The sequence below is a fragment of the Pongo pygmaeus genome, chromosome 2 (genome assembly GCF_028885625.2).
Source record: "Pongo pygmaeus isolate AG05252 chromosome 2, NHGRI_mPonPyg2-v2.0_pri, whole genome shotgun sequence".
Taxonomy (NCBI): Eukaryota; Metazoa; Chordata; class Mammalia; order Primates; family Hominidae; genus Pongo; species Pongo pygmaeus.
The window spans coordinates 101,620,511-101,644,664 of NC_085930.1; the positions used below are offsets into that span (position 1 = coordinate 101,620,511).

Sequence of the window (24,154 nt, forward strand, 5' to 3'; positions counted from 1 at the left end):
TCTGAGAATGTCTTTATATCACCATTATTTCAAAACAATTTTTTTTCCCTAGATATAGAATTCTGGGTGACAGCTCTCTCGAAGCATTTTAAAGATGTTGTTCCACTGTCTTTTGGTCTCCATGATTTCTGATGAGAAGTTCGGTCATTTGAATCATTATTTCCCTATAAGTAATGCATCATTTTTTCTCTGGCTGCTTTTAAGGTGTTTTGTCTTTTCTTTTCTTTCTTTCTTTTTTTTTGGTCTTTGGTTTTCAACAGTTTGATTATAATGTATCTGGGCATGGTTTTCTTTGAGTATATCCTTTTTGGTGTTTGCTGAGATTCTTAAATCTGTAGACTTATGCCTTTTACCAAATTTGGGAAATTTTTAGCCATTATTTCTTTAAACAATTCTTCTCCTTTCTTCCTAGGTCTTCAATAACATGAATGTTAGGCTTTTTGATACTGTTCCACAGTTCACTGGGGCTCTGTTTATTATTTTTTCCAATCTTTTATTTCTCTGCTGTTCAGATTAGCTAATTTCGATTGCCCTATATTCAAATTCACTGATTTTCTGTCATTGACATTCTGCCAATGAGCCTGTCAGTGGATTTTTTATGTCAGATATTGATTGTATTTTACAGTTCTAAAATTTCGATTCAGTTATATTTCTTTATTTTTAAATTTTTGGTGGACTTGTCTGCCCTCCTGAGGGAGAGGGAGGGCAGGGCCCTGGTTATATTTTTGTTTTGTTTTATTTCTCTGCTGAGAGCTCCTATCTTTCTATTCATTTAAAAAGAGTTCGGCCAGGCGCCCTGGCTCATGTCTGTAATCCCAGCAGTTTGGGAGGCCAAGGCGGGCGGATCACCTGATGTCAGGAGTTTGAGGCCAGCCTGACCAATATGATGAAACCTGCCTCTGCTAAAACAATACAAAAATTAGCCAGGCGTGGTGGCGGGCACCTGTAATCCCAGCTACTTGGGAGGCTGAGGCAGGAGAATCACTTGAGCCTGGGAGGCAGAAGTTACAGTGAGCTGAGATGGCGCCATTGTACTCCAGCCGGGGCAATAAAAGCAAAACTCCATCTCAAAAAAAAAAAAAAAAGGGTTCACTTTTGCTTCATGGATAATGGTGATGATAACTGCTTTAAAGTCTTTGATATTTCCAACACGTGAGTGACTTGGGAATGGCAAGAACTGATTGTCTTTTCCCTTGGGAATTAATCAGATTTTGCTGGCTCTTCATATATTGAGTAATTTTGGATTGCATCCTAGACAGTTTAAATATTACATCTCTGGAAAATGTTTAGTTTTTATTTTAGCAGACAAATCAGTTACATAAAGGTTAGAGGCTTTGTCTTGCTTTCCGTGGATGATGATTCTAACGTCAGTGTCAGTTTTCAAAGCCTTTTGTATGCCGTTTGAGTCTGCCCTTGCATGTGCTACGTAGGGGTTTGTTTGGGACTTGGTAGTGGTTTTTGTTGTAGTTCATTTTTCAAAGGATGCTGTAAACCAAAAGCATCCGAGACAAGTCTCAGTTTAGGAGTTTATTTTTCCAAGGTTAAGGACATGCCTGGGACACAGCCTCAAGAAGTCCTAATGACATGTGCCCAAGGTGGTCGGCCTACTACTTAGTTTTGTACATTTTAGGGAGTCATAAGACATCAGTCAATACATGTAAGATGTACCTTGGTGTGGTCTGGAAAGGCGGGACAACTGGAAATGGGGGCTTCCATGTCATAGGCAGATTCAAAGATTTTCTGATTGGCAATTGGTTGAGTTATTATCTAACGACTTGGAATCAATAGAAAGGAATGTCTGGGTTATAAGGGGGTGTGGAGACCAAGGGTTTATGATGCAGATGGAGGAGGCCCCAGGTAGCAGGCTTTAGAGAAAATAGATTGCATGTGTTTTTTATCAGACTTAAAGAGTCTGTTCTATCGGTCTTAAGGTCTGTGTTGATATTAATAGTAATGAGGCATGTCTGACTCCCACTTTCCATCATGGCCTGAACTAGTTTTACAGGTTAACTCTGGAGTGCCCTTGGCCGAGAGGAGGGGTCCATTCAGGTGGCTGGGGGCTTAGAATTTTATTTTTGATTTATAATGTGCAGCTAAGGCATGAGTCTGAGACATGTGTTTGTTATACACAGAATTAGGGGATTCCTTTTTCCTTATTTTCTGAACTTTCCTCATTCTTCCACTCCTAGAGATTATGTTCTTGGTTTCTCTGGCCAGAAATATGGATTTGTCTCAGAGTTTTAGACCACCACACTTCCATGCAGTTCCATGTGACTAGAGCTGCCTTCAGGGCAAAGGGGCAAAATAAGTGAGAAAAAATTACTTCTTTCAGACTACAGGGGTCCCGTCTGTTTGTACATTTCCTCTAGCTAGGGAGATGATTTTTCAGGTGCCCATAGCACCATCACTGTGAAAATGCGGTTCTGTGACTGGGCCTGGCCTTGGGGTAGGGCTAAGAGAAAAAAGAGAAAGAAAGAAGAAGAAGGGTGCTGTCCATACTCTCCAGCATGAGGAAGTGGCTTTTTCTGATCCTCTGATCCAAAATAAGGACTTTCTTTTGGATTATTTACTGTTCACACTTGTGCAGTTCTGCATTTTAGGCTGTCTTTGACTTTGACTTGGAAACTGGAACTGATAATTCTTCACATTTGACTTTCTTCCCCAATCTGTGTGCTATTGCTACTTTTTCTTTTCTTCTTCTTCTTCTTTTTTTTTTTTTTTTGAGATGGAGTTTTGCTCTTGTTGCCAAGGCTCAGTGCAGTGGCACGATCGTGGCTCACTGCAACCTCCACCTCCCGAGTTCAAGTGATTCTCCTGCCTCAGCCTCCCGAGTAGCTGGGATTACAGGCGCATGCCACCATGGCCGGCTAATTTTGTATTTTTAGTAGAGACAGGGTTTCTCCACGTTGGTCAGGCTGGTCTCGAACTCCCGACCTCAGGTAATCCACCCGCCTCGGCCTCCCAAAGTGCTAGGATTACAGGCGTAAGCCACCGTGCCCGGCCACTATTGTTTACTTTTCAGAGTCTAGTTGATTTTGTATTCTGTCCAGAGTTTTCCGTTGTAATCACTGGGAAAGATTGTCTATAGTGTACTTACTTCATCTTGCCAGCACTAGATTCAATGGCATTTTAAAGACCTTTTAAAAGATGGTCTTTTCTGCTTGCCCACATAATCACCATTGTGAGGCTTTCATTTCCACCTGCTGCTCTGAGCTTCCACCTGGGACCTTCCTTTAGCATTCTGGCAGTGTGAGTCTGCTGGTAATAAATGATCTCAGCTTTTATTTTTTGGAAAATGTCTTTATTTCACCTTCCTTAAAAAGGTGAAGGTATAATTTATGTACAGTGAAATGGAGAAATCTTAAATGTGAAGTTAAATGAATTTTGACAAGTGCATATACCTCAAATCCACACATCATCAAGATATAGAACATTCATATCATCCCAGAAAGTCCCTTTGTGTCCCTTTCCAATCAATCTCAACTCCCAGAGGCAACCACTGTTCGAGATTTTTTTTTTTTTTTTTTTGAGATGGAGTTTAGCTTTTGTTGCCCAGGCTGGAGTGCAATGGTGCGATCTTGGCTCACCACAACCTCCGCCTCCCAGGTTCAAGCCATTCTCCTGCCTCAGCCTCCCGAGTAGCTGGGATTACAGGCATGCGCCACCATGCCTGGCCAATTTAGTATTTTTAGTAGAGATGGGGTTTCTCCATGTTGGTCAGGCTGGTCTCCAACTCCAGACCTCAGGTGATCCGCCCGCCTCGGCCTCCCAAAGTGCTGGGATTACAGGCATGAGCCACCACGCCTGGTCCATTGTTCATGATTTCTATCATGATATATTAGTTTTGCGTTTTTTTAAAAAACAGGGTTTTGCTGTCACCTAGGCTGGAGTGCAGTGGCTTGATCCTGGCTCACTGTAGCCTCGACCTCCCAGGCTCAAGTGATCCTCCCACCTCAGGCTCTCAAGTAGCAGAGACCACAGGTGCACACCACCACACTCGGGTAATTATTATTATTTTTTTTTGAGACAGAGTTTCGCTCTTGTTGCCCAGGCTGGAATGCAACGGCACAATCTTGGCTCACTGCAACCTCCGCCTGCCAGGTACAAGTGATTCTCCTGTCTCAGCCTCCCAAGTAGCTCGGATTACAGGCATGTGCCACCACGCCCGGCTAAATTTTTTGTATTTAGTAGAGACGGGGTTTCACCATGTTAGTCAGGCTGGTTTTGAACTCCTGACCTCAGGTGGCCCACCCACCTTGGCCTCCCAAAGAGCTGGGATTACAGGCATGCGCCACCACACCCATCCTTGGCTAATTTTTTTAAAAATGTTTTTTGTAGAGATAGTGTTTTCCTATGTTGCCCAGGCTGGTCTCAAACTCCTGGGTTCAAGAGATCCTTGACCTCTCAAAGTGCTGGGATTATAGGCATGAGCCACCACAACAAATGTGCATGTTTAAAATTTGATATAAATATAATTATACCATATGTTCTGTTTTGCATTTGGCTTTTTTTGCTCAATATAATGTCATGGATAAGATTCACCCATGTCATTGCATGTATCATTAGTTCTTGGCTATTTATTGCCCAATGGTATTTTATTTTATGAATATACCACAATTTGTGTACCATTATCCTATTTATAGATATTTCACTTGTTTCCAATGTTTGACTATTATGAGTATATGCTATGAGCATTCCTGTACAAGTCTTTTTGTGAGTATGTTTTCATTTCTCTTAAGTAAATACTTAAGAATGAAATTGCTGAGTCAGAGAGTAGGTGTAGGTATATGGTTAATTTTAAAAGAAATAGCCAAATGAATTTCCAAACTGATTGTATTATCAAAAATATATGAGAGTTTCATTTGCTCTACATCCTTGCCAACATTTGGTATTCTCCTTTTCTTTTTTTTTTTAAATTTTGGCCATCATGATGGTGGCTTAAATTTTGTCTTTCCATGATAACTAATGATGCTGAGCAAATTTCATGTGTTTGGAAGCCACTTGAATATCTTCTTTTATAAGTATTCGTTTAAGCCTTTTGTCCATTTTTATTAGTTTGTTTTTTATTATTGAGTTGTAAGAGTTCTTATATTCTGAGTAGGAGTCCTTTGCCAGATATAGGTATTGTGAATATTCTTTCCTCAGACTGTAGCTTAAGTGCTGTCTTTCGATAAGCAGAAGTTTTAATTTGGACAAATTCTAATTTATCAAATTTTTTTTGAGACATGGTCTCACTCTGTCATCCAAGCTGGAGCACAGTTGTGCAAACATGGTTCATTGCAGCCTTGACCCCTGGGCTCAAGTGATCCTCCCACTTCAGCCTCCCTGAGTAGCTGGGACTACAGGCGCACACCACCACGCCTGGCTAATTAAAAAATTTTTTTTTGTAGAGACAAGGTCTCAACATGTTTGAGTCTGGGCTGGTCTCAAACTCCTGGGCTCAGGCAATCCTCTCGCCTCAGCCTCCCAAAGTGCTGGGATTACAGGCATGAGCTACCACGCCTGGCAAATTTATCAATATTTTATACTTAGTGTTTTCTGTTTGCTAAGAAAACAGTTTTTGTCGACTCTTGGGCACAAAATAATTCTCATAGGATTTCTTCTAGAAGTTTTATAGTTTTAGGTTTCATTTAGGCTATGATCCATCTTGAATTATTATTTGTGTCTATGGTGTTAGATAAGGATCAAGATTCTTTTATTTTAAATTGAAAAATGCGTTTCCTTCTGCATTGAATTATGTTGGTACATTAAACAAATCAATAGACCATGTAAGTGTAAGTCTTTTTCTGGCTTTTCTATTCCATTTTATTGATCTGTTTGTCTCTTCTTACACCATGCTGTCTTGATTACTGTAACTTTATAGTGAGTCTTCAAATGAGATAATATAAATCCTTCAACTTTGTTCTTTTTTTTTGTCTTTGAGACAGCCTCGCTCTGTCCATCTCACTACAACCTTTACCTCCCAGGTTCAAGCAATTCTCCTGCCTCAGCCCCCTGAGTAGCTGGGATTACAGGCACCCACCATCATGCCCAGTTAATTTTTTGTATTTTTAGTAGAGACAGGGTTTCACTGTGTTGCCCAGGCTGATCTCCAACTCCTGGCCTCAAGTGATCTGCGTGCCTCAGCCTCCAAAGTGTTGGGATTACAGGCGTGAGCCACTGCGTCCGGCTAACTTTGTTCTTCTATATCAAGAATTCCCCAATTGTCCATTGATTATGAAAATACAGTTGATTGGCTGGGCGCAGTGGCACGCCTGTAATCCCAGCACCTTGGGAGGCTGAGCTGGGCAGATCACTTGAGGTCAGGAGTTTGAGACCAGCCTGGCCAACATGGTGAAATCCTGTCTCCACTAAAAATACAAAAATTAGCTGGGCATGGTGGTACGTGCCTGTAATCCCAGCTACTTGGGAGGCTGAGGCAGGAGAATCGCTTGAATATGGAAGGCAGAGGTTGCAGTGAGCCAAGATCATGCCATTGCACCCTGCACTGCAGCCTGGGCGACAGAGTGAGACTGCGTCTCAAAAAAAAAAAAATAAATAAAATAATAAATAAAATAAAATGCAGTTGATTTTTATATATTACCCTTGTATCTTGAAAATTTTTTGATGACTTTTATTTTTTAAACAGCTTTACTGGGACATAATTCACATACCATACAATTCACCTATGTAACATGCACAATTCAATGGTTTTAAGTATATTTATAGACATGTGCCACCATCACCACGAATATCTAGCAAGCTTGCTGATTTGCTTTATCAGCTTTAGTAGGATTTTTGAGTACATTTTTTGGGACATTTTAATGCAAATAATCATGCTGTCTGTGAATAACACAGTTTTCTTTCTTTAAACAGGATTTTAAGGTCATTTAAGGGCTTTATTGCACTGGCTAGGACTTTTAGTGTATTATTAAGTTGAAATGATAAGAGCAGAACTTTTAGTTTTATTTCTACATCTTTATTTTTGAAGGACATTTTCTCTGGGTATAGAATTTTAGGTTGGCTTATTTTTCTCTTCCCATTTCTTTAGCACTCTACAATGTCTTTCCATTTTTTTTCTGGCTTCTTTTTGTTTCTGATGACAAGTCATCTATGCTATTTATTTTTCTTCCCCTAAGTGTAATGTGACCTTTCCCTCTGGTTTCTTTTTTTTTCCCCCTGAGATGGAGTCTCGCTCTGTTGCCCAGGCTGTAGTGCAGTGGTGAGATCTCAGCTCACTGAAAGCTCCACCTCCCAGGTTCACACCATTCTCCTGCCTCAGCTTCCCAAGTAGCTGGGACTACAGGCGCCTGCCACCACGCCCAGCTAATTTTTTTGTATTTTCAGTAGAGACAGGGTTTCACAGTGTTTGCCAGCATGGTTTCGATCTCCTGACCTCATTTTCATCCCACCTCGGCCTCCCAAAGTGCTGGGATTACAGGCGTGAGCCACTGCACCTGGCAGTTTGTTTGTTTTTTGAGAGAGTCTCACTCTGTCACCCAGGCTGGAGTGCAGTGGCACGATCTTGGCTCACTGCAACCTCTGCCTCCTGGGTTCAAGTGATTTTCGTGCCTCAGCCTCCCAAGTAGCTGGGATTACAGGCATGCACCACCACGCGGGGCTAATTTTTGTATTTTTAGTAGAGATGGGGTTTCGCCATGTTGGCCAGGCTGGTCTTGAACTCCTGGCCTCAAGCAGTCCACCTGCCTCAGCCTCCCAAAGTGCTGGAATTACAGGTGAGAGCCACCACACCCGACCATCTCTGGTTTCTCTTTTTTTTTTTTTTGAGATGGAGTCTTACTCTGTCATCCAGGATGGAGCGCAGTGGCACGATCTCAGCTCATTGCAACCTCCACCTTCCAGGTTCAAGCAATTATCCTGCCTCAGCCTCTGAGTAGCTGGGATTAGAGTCGCATGCCACCACACCCAGCTAATTTTTGTATTTTTAGTAGAGATGGGGTTTCACCATGTTGGCCAGGCTGGTCTCGAACTCCTGACCTCAAGTGATCTGCCCATGTCAGCCTCCCAAAGTGCTGGGATTACAGGCGGGAACCACCTGGTTTTTTAGAAACAATTTTCTTTTCCCTTGATTTTTATCAATTTCATTATTGTCCCTATATGTAGTTTTCTTTGTATTTATCATGTTCGTATAATTTTTTGATCTGCCTTTGAGTTTGATAATCCTTTCTTTTGTTACTCTCTCTAGTGAACTATTCATTTTGGGTATTGTATTTTTCAGTTTTAGAATTTCAGAACTGGGCATGGTGGCACGTGCCTGTAGTCCCTACTACTCAGGAGGCTGATGCAGGAGTATTTCTTGATCTCAGGAGTTTGAGACCAAAGTGGATGATATAACAACACCCTGTCTCTTTAAATAGAAAAAAAAATTGCATTTCTTGTATTCTGTTTTTTAGAGTTTCCATTTGTCTGCCAAAATTCTCCATCTTTTTATTTATTTTTTTCTACCTTTACCTGTAAATTATTTTCTATTATATGTCTATTTATATAATCTTTGTTGTTTCAAAGTCTTTGCTAATTCTAACATATGAATCATCTGTGAATCTGCTTCTATTGCTTTTTTTCCTTTTGATTACAGGTCACATTTTTCTGCTTCTTCATGTGTCTCATTTTTAAAATTGTATGCAAACACTAGATAAAAGCAATAGAGACTAGGGTGGGCAATTTTTCAACTAATCAGGAGTTCAGTTAGGTTGGGGCTGTTTTGACACTTTAGTTGGTTTGCATCCCCCTCAGTTTCAAATGTCTTGAGGCTGGGATCAGGCTCCTTTCTCCAGCAAAAGGGTGGAATATTAGCACTGTGAGACTTGAGAGCTCTCTCTGCTGTCCAGGCCAGCCCCTGGCTCCCTGTGCTGCTGTGGATCCAGCAGAAGTCCCACGGGAGGGAATGGTGGCAGCAGAGGACTCACTCTGTGTGTGTGTGTGTGTGTGTGTGTGTGTGTGTGTGTGTGGCTTTTCCAGATTCCAAGTTGTCTTGCAGCTCGCATGCAGCCATTGAAAGTTCAGCTGGTTTCTCCCCATCACAGCATTTCACTGCATACGGCGGGCTTACTCTCCTGTAGGTCCTTGTGTCCAGAGATTTGGTACATATCCACAGGCATGAAAGCAGCCACTAACCTCAGTGCAACTAGAGAGGGACAGAGCCACTTTAGAATTCAGTTTTAGATGCTCCATACCTACTGCTATGTGATGTTTTAAGTTTGTCAGGTGTTTTCTTATTGTGCAGTTGCTGTGGGAGTATTTTGTGACCCTCTGCATCCTAACTGGAGGTGGAGCCCTCTGACATCCCTATGCAGTGGCATTTCTTCCTCCTTTCTGGCTACTCTGGAGGGAAGCCCTTCCATGCCCAGAGCTGCCTTTATATTGTCTCATTTCCTCTCTTGATGTTGCCAGGGCTTTTTATTCTTCACAGGATATGAGTTACCCCATATATTCTGATCAGTAATTAGATTTTTGATTTAAATTTTCTATCTTTTTTTTTTTTTTTCTTTAAAGACTGGGTCTCGCTCTGTCACCCAGGTTAGGAGCACAATGGTGCGATCATGGCTCACTGCAGCCTTGACCTCCCTGGGCTCAGGTGATTTTCCCACCTCTGTCTCCCAAGTAGGTGGGACTACAGATGCACACCGCCATGCCTGGCTGATTTTTGTATTTTTTGTAGATACAGGGTTTCGTTATATTGCCCGGGCTGGTCTCAAACTCCTGGGTGCAAGTGATCCACCTGCCTTGGCCTCCCAAAGTGCTGGGATTACAGGTGTGAGCCACCGCACCTGGACTTTTTTGTCTTCTTCTCTCTCAAAAAACCGATGCCTGCTACTTAGGTCGTGAGGAGTTTGGGGTTTATTCTTCCAGATAATGAAGCACAAGGCTTTCATGAGTATGTATGTGTGTGTCGGTGGGGAGGTGTGGGGAGTGTTGGGAGTTGGGGGAAGTAAAAAACTGACTAGTGTTACAACAAAGGCCTGTATCCTATTATCCTCAAATGAACACATATCACACCTTCTCTGTCACACCCTCTATTAGTCCATTTTCAGGCTGCTGATAAAGACATACCCAAGACTGGGTAATTTACAAAAGAAAGAGGTTTAATTGGACTTACAGTTCCACATGGCTGGGGAAGCCTCACAATCATGGCGGAAGGCAAGGAGGAGCAAGTCATGTCTTACATGGATGGCAGCAGGCAAAGAGAGCTTGGGTAGGCAAACCCCCATTTTTTTTTTTTTTTTGAGATGAAGTTTTGCTCTTGTTGCCCAAGCTGGAGTGCAATGGCATGATCTTGGCACACTGTAACCTCTGTCTCCCAGGTTCAAGCGATTCTTCTGTCTCAGCCTCCTGAGTAGTGGGATTACAGGCACAAGCCACCATGCCCAGCTAATTTTTTGTATTTTTAGTAGAAACAGGGTTTCACCATGTTAGCCAGGCTGGTCTTGAACTCCTGACCTCAGGTGATCTGCCCGCCTCGGCCTCCCAAAGTGCTGGGATTACAGGTGTAAGCCACCACATCCAGCCCAAACTCCCATTTTTTAAAACCATCAGATCTCATGAGACTCATTCACTATCACAAGAAAAGTGCAGGAAAGATCTGCCCCCATAATTCAATCACCTCCCACCAGGTTCCTCCCACGACATGTGGAAATTGTGGGAGTTATAATTCAAGATGTGATTTGGGTGGGGACACAGAGCCAAACCATATCATTCCACCCCTGGCCCTTCCCAAATCTCATGTTCTCACATTTCAAAACAAATTATACCTTCCCAACAGTCCCCTGAAGTCTCAACTCATTTCAGCATTAACTCAAAAGTCCACAGTCCAAAGTCTCATCTGAGACAAGGCAAGTTCCTTCTGCCTATGAGCCTGTAAAATCAAAAGCAAGTTAGTTACTTCCTAGATATAAGGAGGGTACAGGCATTGGGTAAATACAGCCATTCTAAATGGGAGAAATTGGCTAAAACAAAGAGGCTACAGGCCCCATGCAAGTCTGAAATCTAGTGGGGCAGTCAAATCTTAAAGCTTCAAAATGATCTACTTTGACTGCATGTCTGATATCCAGGTCATGCTGATGCAAGAGGTAGGTTCCCATGGTTTTGGGCAGCTCCACCCATGTGGCTTTGCAGGGTACAGCCTCCCTCCCAGCTGCTTTCATGAGCTGGCATTCAGTGTCTGTGGCTTTTCCAGGTGAACAGTGCAAGCTGGATCTACCATTCTGGGGTCTGGAGGACAGTAGACCTCTTCTCACAGCTCCACTAGGCAGTTCCCCAATAGGGACTCTGTGTGGGGGCTCTGTCCTTACATTTCCCTTCCACACTGCCCTAGCAGAGGTTCTCCATGAGAGCCCAGCCCCTGCAGCAAATTTCTGCCTGGGCATCCAGGCATTTCCATACATCCTCCAAAATTTAGGCGGAAGTTCCCAAACTCCAATTCTTGACTTCTGTGTACTCACAGGCTCAATACCATGTGGAAGCTGCCAAGGCTTGAGGCTTGCACCCTCTGAAGCCACAGCCTGAGTTGTACATTGGCCCCTTTCAGCCATGGCTGGAGTGGCTGGGACACAGGCCACTGAGTCCCTAGGCTGAACACAGCATGGGGACTCTGGGCCCAACCTGTGAAACCATTTTCTCCTGGGCCTCTGGGCTTGCAATGGGGGGCTGCTATGAAGGCCTCTGACATGTCCTGGAGACATATTCCCCACTGTCTTGGGGATTAACATTCGGCTCCTCATTACATATGCAAATTTCTGAAGTCAGCTTGAATTTCTCCTTAGAAAATGGGGTTTTCTTTTCTATCACATTGTCAGGCTGAAAATTTTTTGAACTTTTATGCTCTGCTTCCCTTATAAAACTGAATGCTCTTAACAGCACCCAAGTCACATCTTGAATGCTTTGGTGCTTAGAAATTTATTTTGCCAGACACCCTAAGTCACCTCTCTAGAGTTCAAAGTTCCACAAATCTCTACAGCAGGGGCAAAATGTTGCCAGTCTCTTTTTGGTGACATAAGAGTCACCTTTGGTCCAGTTCCCAAGAAGCTCGTCATCTCCATCTGAGACCACCTCAGCCAGGACCTTATTGTCCATATCACTATCAGGCTTTTTGGTCAAGGCCATTCAACAAATCTCTAGGAAGTTCCAAACTTTCCCACATTTTCCTATCTTCTTCTGAGCCCTCCAAACTCTTCCAAGCTCTGCCTGTTACCCAGTTCCAAAGGTGCTTCCACATTTTTGGGTATTTTTCAGCAACACCCCACTCTACTGGTACCAATTTACTGTATTAGTCCATTTTCAGCTGCTGAAAAGACATACCAAAGACTGGGCAATTTACAAAAGAAAGAGGTTTAATTGGACTTACAGTTCCACATGGCTGAGGAGGCCTCACAATCATGGTGGAAGGCAAGGAGGAGCAAATCACATCTTACATGGATGGCAGCAGGCAAAGAGAGAGCTTGTGCAGGCAAACTGCCTTTTTTTTTTTTTTTTTGAGATGGAATCTTGCTCTGTCGCCCAGGCTGGAGTGCAGTGGCGTGAACTCGGCTCACTGCAAGCTCTGCCTCCCAGGTTCACGCCATTCTCCTGCCTCAGCCTCCCCAGTAACTGGGACTACAGGCTTCCACCACCACACCCAGCTAATTTTTTGTATTTTTAGTAGAGACGGGGTTTCACTGTGTTAGCCAGGATGGTCTTGATCTCCTGACCTCATGATCCTCCTGCCTCGGCCTCCCAAAGTGCTAGGATTACAGGCATGAGCCACTGCACCCAGCCCAAACTCCCATTTTTAAAACCATCAAATCTCTTGAGATTCATTCACTATCATGAGAACAGCACAGGAAAGACCTGCCCCCATAATTCAGTCACCTCCCACCAGGTTCCTCCCACAACACATGAGAATTGTGGGAGTTAAAATTCAAGATGAGATTTGGGTGGGGACACAGAGCCAAACTATATCACATCCACAACTTCCCACATCTTTCAATGTATTCCCATATTCCCCACCCCCTCATCCCATTAACTTCACATCCCAGCCTCAAATGGCCTCCTCCTCTTCCCTACATTCCCCCTACAGATCCACATTGGCCTCTCCCATACTCACCCTATACATTTCAAGTGCACTCCTCAGTGACCCCAGGGGCTGTGCCTCTCATGGCCTTACCCTGTCCAGCTAGGTCTTCAGAGGCTGAGATCAGGCAGAAAGGGGCCATGCTTGTGCAGTGGCCACCCTCATCCATCTGACTGTGGCTTTGAGACCCCAGGGACAGAGGAAGACAGGAGAGCACTTGAACCCATTTGAGCCTCAGATGGAGTCCAGGCTGGTCCTCAGGCCCTCATGGGGTTCCTTGGGGACTGTGTTAGGCATGAGTCAGCAATTTAACTCTCTTCTCCAAAGGTAATCATTGGTAATAGTTTGGCATATATACCTTTTTTTTCTTTATATTCATTTACAACATATAATGTGTATCATATAATAACTTCTGGCATAAATTATTCAATTTTATGTGTATAATTATGTTCCTAGTTTTGTTTACATAGTGGGATCAAAAGGAACTTTAGTTTTTTACTTATAAATACATCTTTATGTATTTCCTCATTAGTAATATAGATCAAATTCATTATTTTTCAGTTATGTAGTATTTCATAGTATGAATGAACTATGCATCATTAAATTGATCCCCTATTGATTATTTAAGTTGGCTATTTAAGTTTTTTCTTTTCTTTTTTTTTTTCTTGAGATGGAGTCTTGCTCTCTTGCCCAGCCTGGAGTGCAGTGGCATGATCCTGGCTCACTGCAAACTCCACCTCCTGGGTTCAAGCGATTCTCTTGTCTCAGCCTCCTAAATAGCTGGGATTACAGGTGACAACCACCACACCCAGCTAATTTTTGTAATTTAGTAGGGACAAAGTTTCACCATGTTGGCCAGGCTGGTCTCAAACTCCTGACCTCAGTTGATCTGCCTGCCTCGGCCTCCCAAAGTGCTGGGATTACAGGACTGAGCCACTGCACCTGGTCAAGTTTTTTCAATTAAATGTTATTAGAAATGACTGGCTTTTTATAAACCTTTACAGTGATGGGCCAGTATTTCTGGCATCTTGCCTTTGAAGTCAGGGCTTTGGCCATTTCTGGCAGAAAAGAACGGGCAGCGCTTTTGTCTTTCCCTTGGAGGTGGCTCACTTGTCAGGAGCCATCTGGTGCCTGAGTCACAGGTGCCCTTATGACATCACTGGCCTTTCTTCCTCCACCCTTCCTGCCTATGCTATGGCTGGATGAACACAGATGTGAGGGGATTTGAACCGTCCACAATCAATCCATATGTGACCAATGGTAAGAGAAAGCCAGACACACCAGGCTTGTTAGGGATGTCCCCATAGATCTCTCAGGGTGAAGGGACCCCCTGACACTGAAGACTTTAAGAAGCCCTGGAAGCTAGGGATGTGTGCCATGTTGAATGGAGAGGGAGGGACAGCAGCCTCACTCTTGCCTTTCCCCTAATGCTGATTGCAGGAGGAGAAGCAGCCCAAAAAGAAGAAGGAACCCTCAAAAGAAGATGAGCCTCAGCAGAAGGAGATGCCGACCCATTTGTCCTTAGGAGCAGAGTCGAAGGCAGAGGTAGGAGGAGCCCTGACTTGGATGTCATTGATCCCATGTCCTAGTGCTTGTGGCTAGTGTCTTTTGCATGGTGCCATTATAAGTAAAGTTTCGGTGCCGCAAAAGAAATAGCACTCGAATATAAAATTTTTTCTTTTTGAGACAGAGTCTTGCTCTTTTGCCCAGGCTGGAGTGCAGTGGCGCTATCTTGGCTCACTGCAAGCTCCGCCTCCTGGGTTCACGCCATTCTCCTGCCTCAGCATCCTGAGTAGCTGGGACTACAGGCGCCCACCACTGCGCCCGGCTAATTTTTTGTATTTTTAGTAGAGATGGGGTTTCACTGTGTTAGCCAGGATGGTCTCGATCTCCTGACCTCGCGATCCACCTGCCTCAGCCTCCCAAAGTGCTGGGATTACAGGCATGAGCCACCACACCTGGCAAAATTTTCTTTTTAATTCTCAGCAAGGCAATGTACTTCTATAGAAGGGTGCGCCCTTACAGATGGAGCAACGGTGAGTGCACACTTGGACAAGGGAGGGGAAGGGGTTCTTATCCCTGATGCACATGGCCCCTGCTGCTGTGTCATTCCCCTATTGGCTAGGCTTAGACCACACAGGCTAAACTAATTCTGATTGGCTAATTTAAGGAGAGTGACGGGGTGAGTGGTTTGGTGGGAAAAATGGTTATAGCAGAGCAGGAAATCGGAATGAGTCAGGGTGGAGACTAAGCAGGTAATTGGAATGAATCAGGGTGGAGCCAGTAATTGGAATGAGTCAGGGGGGAGCAGGTAATCAGAATGAGTCAGGGTGGAGCAGGTAATTGAAAAAGGTTGCTTTACAAGGAAGTTAAGTTTAAAAGTAGAAGGCAAAGAATTGAACATATTGACATACTGATTCTTTGAAGAGAAATTTAGAACACATACCTAACAACTCCTCCTCTTGCATTTCCTTACAGCTCTTTCTCTTTAAACTTCTTTAACATGTCTTGGCTTAGATGTTCTACTTGATTTTCCAAAAGAAGAAGCTTCTCTGGATAAGGAGGAGGATAGTTAAGGGAGGTTTTAGTAAGTGCTATTTTTATGAGCCTCTCAGCACCAACCCACGGATGCATGGTGTGACACAGCACCCGAAGAAAATAAATACACCCATTGCGGCTGCCAGGGAAGTGAGAATTGAGGCTATAATTCTTTTCCATTTACTGAACCACTTTTCTAGCCATCCTGTAAAGGGGTCATTTACCCCCGAGTTGTTGGCTAACTCATTGGACAGAGCAGTCAGACCTTGCAATGCCTTCGTTATACTTCATCAGGGGCAGTGTTATTTGGGATGAAGGTACAACATTGAGTTTTAATCATGACGCAAACTCCTCCTCTTTCTGCTATTATCATGTCTAAGGCTATCCTATTTTCCCAAGCCATCTGGCTAGTAGCCCCTAATTGCTCAGCTACTCCTTTAACACAATCTCTAGTGTAGTTAATAAATTGCTGTTGGTTGTAGCAGATGTAGTTTATTCAATCTACATTTTTATTAATTGTCTTTCAACAAAATATTGACTCAAATCTTGCAGCTATTTGATTTCAGGCTTTAAATTGATCTGGTATTCCCTGTTGGACTCCAATTGCATTTAAATAGACGTGAGAGTCAAAAGACCCATAAGGGGCTTCTCTCACTTTATGATGTCTTATTTTTCCTTCCTCTGGTTGATGAAATGCCAGGGTGAAAGGGATAGCCAATTGGACTAAAACACAAGTGCCACTTCAGTTATTCAGCAGAGTGTCCAGTAAAGGTCCACCACAATATCACCACACATCCCCTCGGGGATGAACAAGGGCTGACTGTTTGATAAGCTCTTGAAAATTCTTAAGCTCATTGCATCCCTTCAGGTCTCCAAGGAATGCTGTTTCCTCCCTGTCGTGAGAGACACGAAGTGAACTTAGTATTGGGAGATGGAAGCTGCATGACCCTCAGGGGCCAACCCGCAGGGTGCCAGACTTCAGAATATAGCAGAGAGAGAGAGAGAGAATGGCACGACTTGTTACTCCAGGCTGTAGAATCCTGGAAAAGAGCTACCATGCAGCCTACACCCAGTCAACTGGAGGACCACCCTAGTGGAAAGGGGACAATCTGGGCCTCTGGCCTACTGGGCGCACAAGCATAACAAGTGCTTTTGTTTAATGTGTGGATGGAATATTTGATCCATTCCAACAGGCATTTGCATCTTGGTATCCTGTCTTAATTGCCAAAGTTTGTTTTAAGTCTTCGCTTCTACAATAGCTATCTTGGTTTTGTTGTTAGATAGAGGAGGAGCAACTGTCCCATGTGAGAGGTTTTGGAAGAAGGCTTAGAGGAAGGTGCAGGCAGCAGGGGTTCAAAGAAATGCATTTCAAAAAATCCAATAGGGTCTGTCCCTGAAACCTCAGCCCCCATACCATAATACTGGCTTAAAGAAGGGAACTGGCTTAGAAAAGGGAAAGAACTTTGAGGATTCAAGATAATAACCTGTATAGGATTGCACTGGTTTAGCTGACAGTTAGTGGGAGGCAGGGGCTGTCCCTCTAGTAAAATGAATATATGGTTTTAGGAAATTACAAAAACCAGTTGGGGCAGTCCATCCTTGCTCTTTAGTGGTGCACAGAACGCTGGACCAACTATGGTATAAAAGCTCTACATCGCGGGGCAAGACTCCTGGTTGACACTGGGGTCTTTATCAAACTCTCCCCAGATTAAATGGTCCCAATTCACTAATGCCCAGTCTGAGGAGAGTCAGGAGGGACAGAGGTACTTTTCTGAAGTAGAGAGCTGTCTTTGACTTGGCAAGTCCCCACAGGGTATAACAAGGCAAGCATCAAATGCAATAGTTTGAAGTGAAATTGACTTGGTTATGTTAATAACTAGATGGTCAGCAATAGAGTGAGGAAAGAAGAAAGAGTAATAGAATAGATGAAAGAGAGTTAAATTCTTCTTAGCTTTAGCTTGGTAGGGTTTTCCCCTGGGACTATGGCCCATGACTCTGGAGGGGGCGGCACTTTCTTGACTCAGGTGTGGTGAGTCCATCCCCTTTCCACTGTACAACAGCAGTCTCAGTGGTTAGCAGCACAGGGTAGAGTCTTTCCCAGGCTGGCTGCAGTTTTCCTTCTTTCCACCCTTTGATGAGAATGTGATCTTTAGGCTGGTGCTGGTTTACCGGAAATTCTAGGGGTGGTACCTGTGCTAAAAGACTTTTAGTTTTGAGGGAAAGGAAAGTGGAAGATAAATCAAGTATATGATTTCTAAGAAACTGACCTTTTGTTTTAAATGTGGGGACATCAGCAGTGGACTTTATCGTCCTTGGTGCCTTCTTACTGAGAAATTTCCTTTAGCACCTATTTTTATTAATTTTTAGACCAAAGAAAGCCAAACACCATTTTATATTTGACAAGCTTCCTGTATGATTTTTATACCAGATAAGCTAAATTTCACCTTTATATTAAGTATGTTATTAATGTTAAACTTAATTTTAATAAAACCTTGTAGACATATTTATCCAGTTTTTGATGTCTGACCAATTTTTGATGTTATTAATGTTAAACTTAATTTTAATAAAACCTTATAGACATATTTATCCAATTTTTGATGTCTGACCATAAGGTAAGAATTTTATAGACTCTTTTTAACCTTTTATAATTTTTGTTAAAGAGCAGGTTAGTGCTTTAAGAAAAACCTGTTGTGCTTTTATTTTAGTGTCCAGTTCATAGAAAAACTGGATGATACCCCTTTAACTTTAGCCAATATGTTTCCACACAGAACTTCCTTTACAATTAACGTTTCAAAACTTGCTTAAACCTTTAAAATAAAAATTTTTTTAAAACTTTTAATATAGGTAAAAATCCACATTCTTATGCCTTCTTATAATCCTTTTACCAAAGGTATATTTTACTTTCCTTACACACCTTGCACATAAACTGTTTCTTCAATAGTTTTACATTCAGGAGGCCTAATTACTTTTAAATTATACACTTCTTGCATAAATTCCCTTTTAATTTTTTCATGACTTTCACAGATAATTCTTCGACATGCCTCAATTTTCTGACTTGTTGCAAACACCCCTTTCTTTAAACAACCAGTTAATTTATTTTAGGACAAGAATTTACCATATAACATTCCTTTTTACATAAATTCTCCCCCAACCCCTTTGTTTTTTCTCGAAGACGATAACCATTCTTTTCCAATGAGAACTTCCTTCATGCCTGTGGACTGTCTAAGGCCACAAGATTAGAAGTTAGGATAATACATGTTACCCTGTTAACTTTTAGCAAACTTTACTTTTGTTGAAAACCTTGTAAGTTCGGGATTTCAATTATTCTTTGCTATTAATAAGACCTGTTCAGTCCATATTAACTTAGAATTTGTATAGATGGCTCCTTCCTGATTCTGTAAGTACTTTAAGGCTTGGCTGAGTGCAAACAGCTTGCAGGTTTGAGCAATTTTCGTAACTCTGCTTCTAGAAGAGTTTCCTTATCACTTACTGAATACCCATTGTGTCTTTTTCCCTCAATCACCCAGGAGGAACCATCTGTCATCCTGTCCTGAAGGGAGTTCCTCATAGGTCTGGTTGGACCTTTGTATGGTAATTAAGATTTAGATCCCCTGTTAGGAAACCTGGATTAAGGGAATTTTCAGTGGTTAATGTTAAATCATCTTTTTCTAACAGAATAGCCTCATACTTTAAGGTTCTTGAGTCAGTAAGCTACCTTTTTGCTTTTTTTTTTTTTTTTTGACTTAGGATAGCTCTGACCTGAGGAGGTGTGCTCACAATGAGGTTTCCTCTAAAACTTATTTTTCTACTTTCTTCTGTTAGCAAAGCAGTTGCCATTACAGATTGAATGCATTTGGGCCACCCCCAGGTTACTGGATTAAGGATTTTTTATTACGAAGGTTATGGGTTGTCAGTGGCCTCAGTGCTTTCGGGCTACGCCCTTGTTTACACTGACAACAAGGTGGTATTGGAGTGTTATAGGGTCCCAGAGAAGACCTTCAATTATTAATTATAGGTTTTAAATTTACCCTGGCTTTTAAAGGAAGAGGATACACTATTTTCTCTTTACTACTTCCATCTCTCTCTCTCTCTCTGACTCCCTCTTTGTCTTTCTGTCTCTTTCTCTCTCTCTTTGACTGTGTTTCTGACTTCCTCTCCCAGTTTCTCTTTCCTCTTTGCTGGTCTTTCCCTGCCTCTGCCAGCCGCTTATACTGTTGTTCTTCCCTCCTTCCCCTTCCCCTAGGGGAGGTACCGTTGGGAGTGGAGCTACTCTTTCTTCCCCCAAGAAGAAAGGAAAGGGGTGTTCTGAATATTTTTCTTACTACTGGAGGTTTGTGCGAGGTTCAAGCCCCTGAAATTTGCAGAAGGCTCGACCCCTCAAAGCAGGGACGTCTCGCCTTGCCTGCCCCAGAAGGCTCAACCCCTCAAACCAGGGGCGTCTTGCCTTAGTGTTGGCGTGCTGGTATAAATCCCATGGCAGGATCCACCCTAAGCCGTAAGAGGTAGCTACAGAACTGCAGAGAGGAACCACTCACTCCATCCAGCAGGACTCGTCACCGTCCACACGAACAACACTGCAAGTAGGGTTGTTTGTGATCATTCATGCACACACATTTAGCCCTCCAGAATTTGACCACCAAGGAAGTACTTTATCGGCTCCCACAGCTTCTCCTTCCTTGGTCTGTGCACAGAGTTGTTGCCGCAGTATGTGAGGATCCTTTAAGCTAGGTTGCTGGCCAGTTTCTTTCCGCATTGCTGAGAGCTCGCGTTATTCCTCGCACTGGGTGGGTCCTGATTTTTCACCCCTGAGGCTGCCACAAGGGGGTGGGGCTGGCCTTCTCACGATGGAGAAGCAGAGACCACCCCCGGAGGGGAATGTAATCACAGGCGAGCCCCCAAATTGTTGTAAGTAAAGCTTCGGTGCCACAAAAGAAATAGCACTCAAATATAAAATTTTAATTCTTAGCAAGGCAATGTACTTCTATAGAAGGGTGCGCCCTTTCAGATGGAGCAATGCTGAGCGCACACTTGGACAAGGGAGGGGAAGGGGTTCTTATCCCTGATGCCCGTGGCCCTTGCTGCTGTGTCGTTCCCCTATTGGCTAGGGTTAGACCGCACAGGCTAAACTAATTCTGATTGGCTAATTTAAAGAGAGTGATGGGGTGAGACGTTTGGCAGGAAAAATGGTATGGCAGAGCAGGAAATCGGAATGAGTCAGAGTGGAGACTGAGCAGGTAATGGGAATGAGTCAGGGTGGAGCAGGTAATAGAAAAATCTTGCTTTATGAGGAAGTTAAGTTTAAAAGTAGAAGGCAAAGAATTGAACATACTGACATATTGATTCTTTGAAGAGAAATTTAGAAATCATATCTAACAGTGCTGGGCTAAGAGAAATAAACTCAATCTTGTCCGTTCTCTTTCCCCATTTCCTTTTCAGGCTAAAACTCCAGTTCTGGTTGAGACACAGACAGTGGACAATGCCAATGAGAAATCAGAAAAAGTATGGCCTCCCAAACCACACAGGGCTGGGGCTGGGGATGTGGGGGCTGTGCTGGTGGAATGAAATGACCATGATATGGGAAGCTGGGCTCAGTTAGAAGTATGTGTGTGTGTGCATGTGTGTGTGTGTGTGTGCGCGTGTTTGAGCTTGTGCATGTATGTGTGCTTGTAAATTAAGATTTAAAATGTGAAAGTTAAGAAAAATGATGATAGGGAAGAGATGTAAGAGTTTGAACTTTGGGGTGGAGGAACTTTTAATAATATGACATGTTGACGAACAGAGAAAAGAGTTGAACTCTGCAAAATATTTGAAGAGATTTATTCTGAGCCAAGTATGAGTGACCATGGTCCATGACACAGCCCTCAGGAAGTCTTGAGAACATGTGCCCAACGTGGTCCAGGCACAGCTTGGTTTCATACAAATTAGAGAGGTATGGGACATCAATCAAATACATTTAAGAAATACATTGGTTTGGTCCAGAAAGGTGGGACAACTCATAGTGGTGGCTGGGGGGAGGGCAGTGTTTCCAGGCTATAGGTGAATTTAAACATCTTTTGACTGACAATTGGTTGAGTTTGTCTAAAGACCTGAGATTCATAGAAAGGGAACATTCGGGTTAAGATAAAAGATTGTGGAGACCAAAGTTCTTTTGAAGTCTTGTAGTGTCTCCCCTTAGAGACAACAGATGACAAATGTTTCCTATTCAGATGTTAGTTAATCTCTTTAGGATTGAGAGGGTCTGGAAGAAAAAGATCTAGCTATGTTAATAGAGACTCAGATGCAAATTTTCCTCCACAAAGAACAGCTTTGCAGGGCCATTTCAAAATATGGCAAAGAAACATGTTTTGGGATTAAAATATTTTTCTTCCTTGTCTGGTAATGTTATGCCAGGGTCAGGTTTGAAAATAAGTCACAATATATAGGGTTAAATAAAACCCATCTGATGAGAAGTTATGATTTGTGGGGCATGACTCCCCAGACCCCTTAGATAGGAATTTGGGCAAGATAGAAAAAATCAGGGTTTAGTCTTCAGACATGACAGAGGGAGAGAACAGGCTGTGGCTATGAACTATTGTCAGGGATGAGCGGGCAGGGCCGGCAAAGGATGTGACTTCTCCAGTAGGTGGAAGGGGTCTGAAAGAAAGGATCAGGCCTGGGTGGAACATGGTAACCCTTCGACCCTATATCACAGTGTTCTTGCTGGTCAACAAGGTCCATGGAAAACTGGGTGAGGTAGCCAGGGCAGGTGTGCCCCAAGATGGGGAGGACACTGAGACCCAGGGGCAAGGTGATGTGCTTGTGGCTATCAACCAGAGGACGGCAGAGGCAGGACATCTACCTGATCTTCTGGTTCCAGCCAGTGCCCTGCCCAGTGCTCCTGAATTCCAGAAAAAGAGACAGTTGCTGATAGGGAATCAGGGCCTTTCCTGGCACACCCCAGGGCTGAAGCCAGTGGGGAGCATTCTCTGAAGGTCCCTCTTTTTTCTTGAAAGCCCCTAGAAAACCAAAAGAAGCTCTCTGACAAAGATGTGGTAGCCACCAAGATCCAGGCCTGGTGGCGGGGCACCCTGGTGCGTCGGGCACTTTTGCACGCAGCCCTCAGCGCCTGCATCATTCAATGCTGGTGGCGGCTGATACTGTCCAAGATTCTGAAGAAGAGGAGGCAGGCAGCGCTAGAGGCCTTCTCCCGGGAGGAGTGGGCAGCAGTCACACTGCAGTCCCAGGCCCGCATGTGGCGCATCCGCAGGCACTATTGCCAGGTGCTCAATGCTGTTCGCATCATCCAGGCTTACTGGAGGTGCCACTCCTGTGCTTCCCGGGGGTTCATCAAGGGCCAGTACAGAGTCACAGCCAACCAGCTGCATCTCCAGCTGGAGATCTTGCTGGACTCAGGGCCTTGTATTGTGACAGAGTGTATTCCCTTCTCAATAAAGGAATGAAGTGGTCTTTTCCAGTTAGTCTCTGACAAGCTTCAGGTAAGAGCCATGGATGGCAGATATTTGGCATTTCATATACCAGCTCTGAGGAATGGGCAGGGCTTGTCTGAGGCCTCATGTGGAGCAGGACTCTGAGCCTCTTTTCCAGACTGAGCAGAGACTGTGATTGATTAACAATGTCTGCCATGGGAAGGAAAGTTGGGGGTACAGACCCGTCAATTGGCCAACTCCATGGAGCATCATTCACATTTACATCATTCAGTGTACATAGTGCATCCTCCCTAGGACTGGGTATAATGGAAGCCTGGCGGGTGGTGGTCATGGCAATGGCAGCACATTCTCCAGGAATTCACCCGTCTGGGTCTGGTTGCTCAGGGCTTGTTCCCCAACCCCTAGGACTGACAGGAGCCCCCCAACCCCAAGCCCTGTGATCTTGTCTCCCTGCTGCACTGGGGGCTATGTCCTTATACTTGGCTTCTAAGAATCTGAGACCCGAACTGGAAGCTGTTAGCATAACTCAAGTCCTCATCCTCACCCCAAACCCCATCTGTCCCTTGCCCTCGAGCCCCATATGAAAGCTAGGACTCATTTTTCTCCAGACCAGGCTGGCATGGGAGGTTCCACAGGCAAGGGGGTGGGAGAGAGGGCATTTTGCTGCCAACCCAACCCTCTGGTGAGTGTTAGACCTCAGGCTATCACAGCTGCAGGAGCTGAGGAGGCATCAGTCTTGTGTTCCTTACCCTCCCCGCTGGCCCAACTTCTGCAAGGGCCAATCTAGGCAGTGCTGGCTCCTCTGAAAGTCCCTCCCTGTGAAATGCTGCCAGCTGGGGTGGAGTTGGGGCCCATGTGATGATAAGGGCCAATTAAGAGGTGAAGGTTTGCATTACTCTGATGATTACTGATGTTGAAGAATTTTTCATATACCTGTTTGCCATTTAGCAGGTAACAATGTAGTATATATTTCTAGATACTTAAAAAAAGATTTTGAATGTTGTCACTACAAAGAAATGATAAATGTTTAAAGTGATGGATATGGTAACTATCCCAATTTGGTCATTATAGTATATATACTTGCATTGAAATATAACATTGTACCCCATAATTATGTATAATTATTGTCAATTATAAATTTAAA

At 43.6% G+C, this 24,154-nt stretch overlaps 1 protein-coding gene across 3 annotated transcripts; it reads left to right on the forward strand.

Moving 5' to 3' along the window:
- The first annotated feature begins 14,195 nt into the window (after window positions 1–14,195).
- Window positions 14,196–23,032, forward strand: IQCF1 (IQ motif containing F1). Of its 3 annotated transcripts, none has more exons than XM_054483713.1 (5): window positions 14,276–14,305; window positions 14,486–14,590; window positions 19,111–19,174; window positions 21,020–21,082; window positions 22,576–23,032. In XM_054483713.1, the coding sequence occupies exons 3-5, from the start codon at window positions 19,172–19,174 to the stop codon at window positions 23,020–23,022; spliced, it is 513 nt and encodes a 170-aa protein (XP_054339688.1). In that variant the 5' UTR covers window positions 14,276–14,305; window positions 14,486–14,590; window positions 19,111–19,171; the 3' UTR covers window positions 23,023–23,032. The 3 variants fall into 3 exon arrangements, with proteins under 3 accessions (XP_054339687.1, XP_054339688.1, XP_054339689.1); XM_054483714.1 differs by lacking the exon at window positions 14,276–14,305 and adding an exon at window positions 15,524–15,632 and having other exon boundaries at window positions 14,493–14,590; XM_054483712.1 differs by lacking the exon at window positions 19,111–19,174 and having other exon boundaries at window positions 14,196–14,305.
- The last annotated feature ends 1,122 nt before the right edge of the window (window positions 23,033–24,154 follow it).

Coding starts and splice junctions, on each gene's coding strand:
- IQCF1 (XM_054483712.1), top strand. Junction 14,591..21,019: donor GAGCAGAGTCGAAGGCAGAG/GTAGGAGGAGCC, acceptor TTTCCTTTTCAG/GCTAAAACTCCAGTTCTGGT. Junction 21,083..22,575: donor CCAATGAGAAATCAGAAAAA/GTATGGCCTCCC, acceptor TTTTCTTGAAAG/CCCCTAGAAAACCAAAAGAA.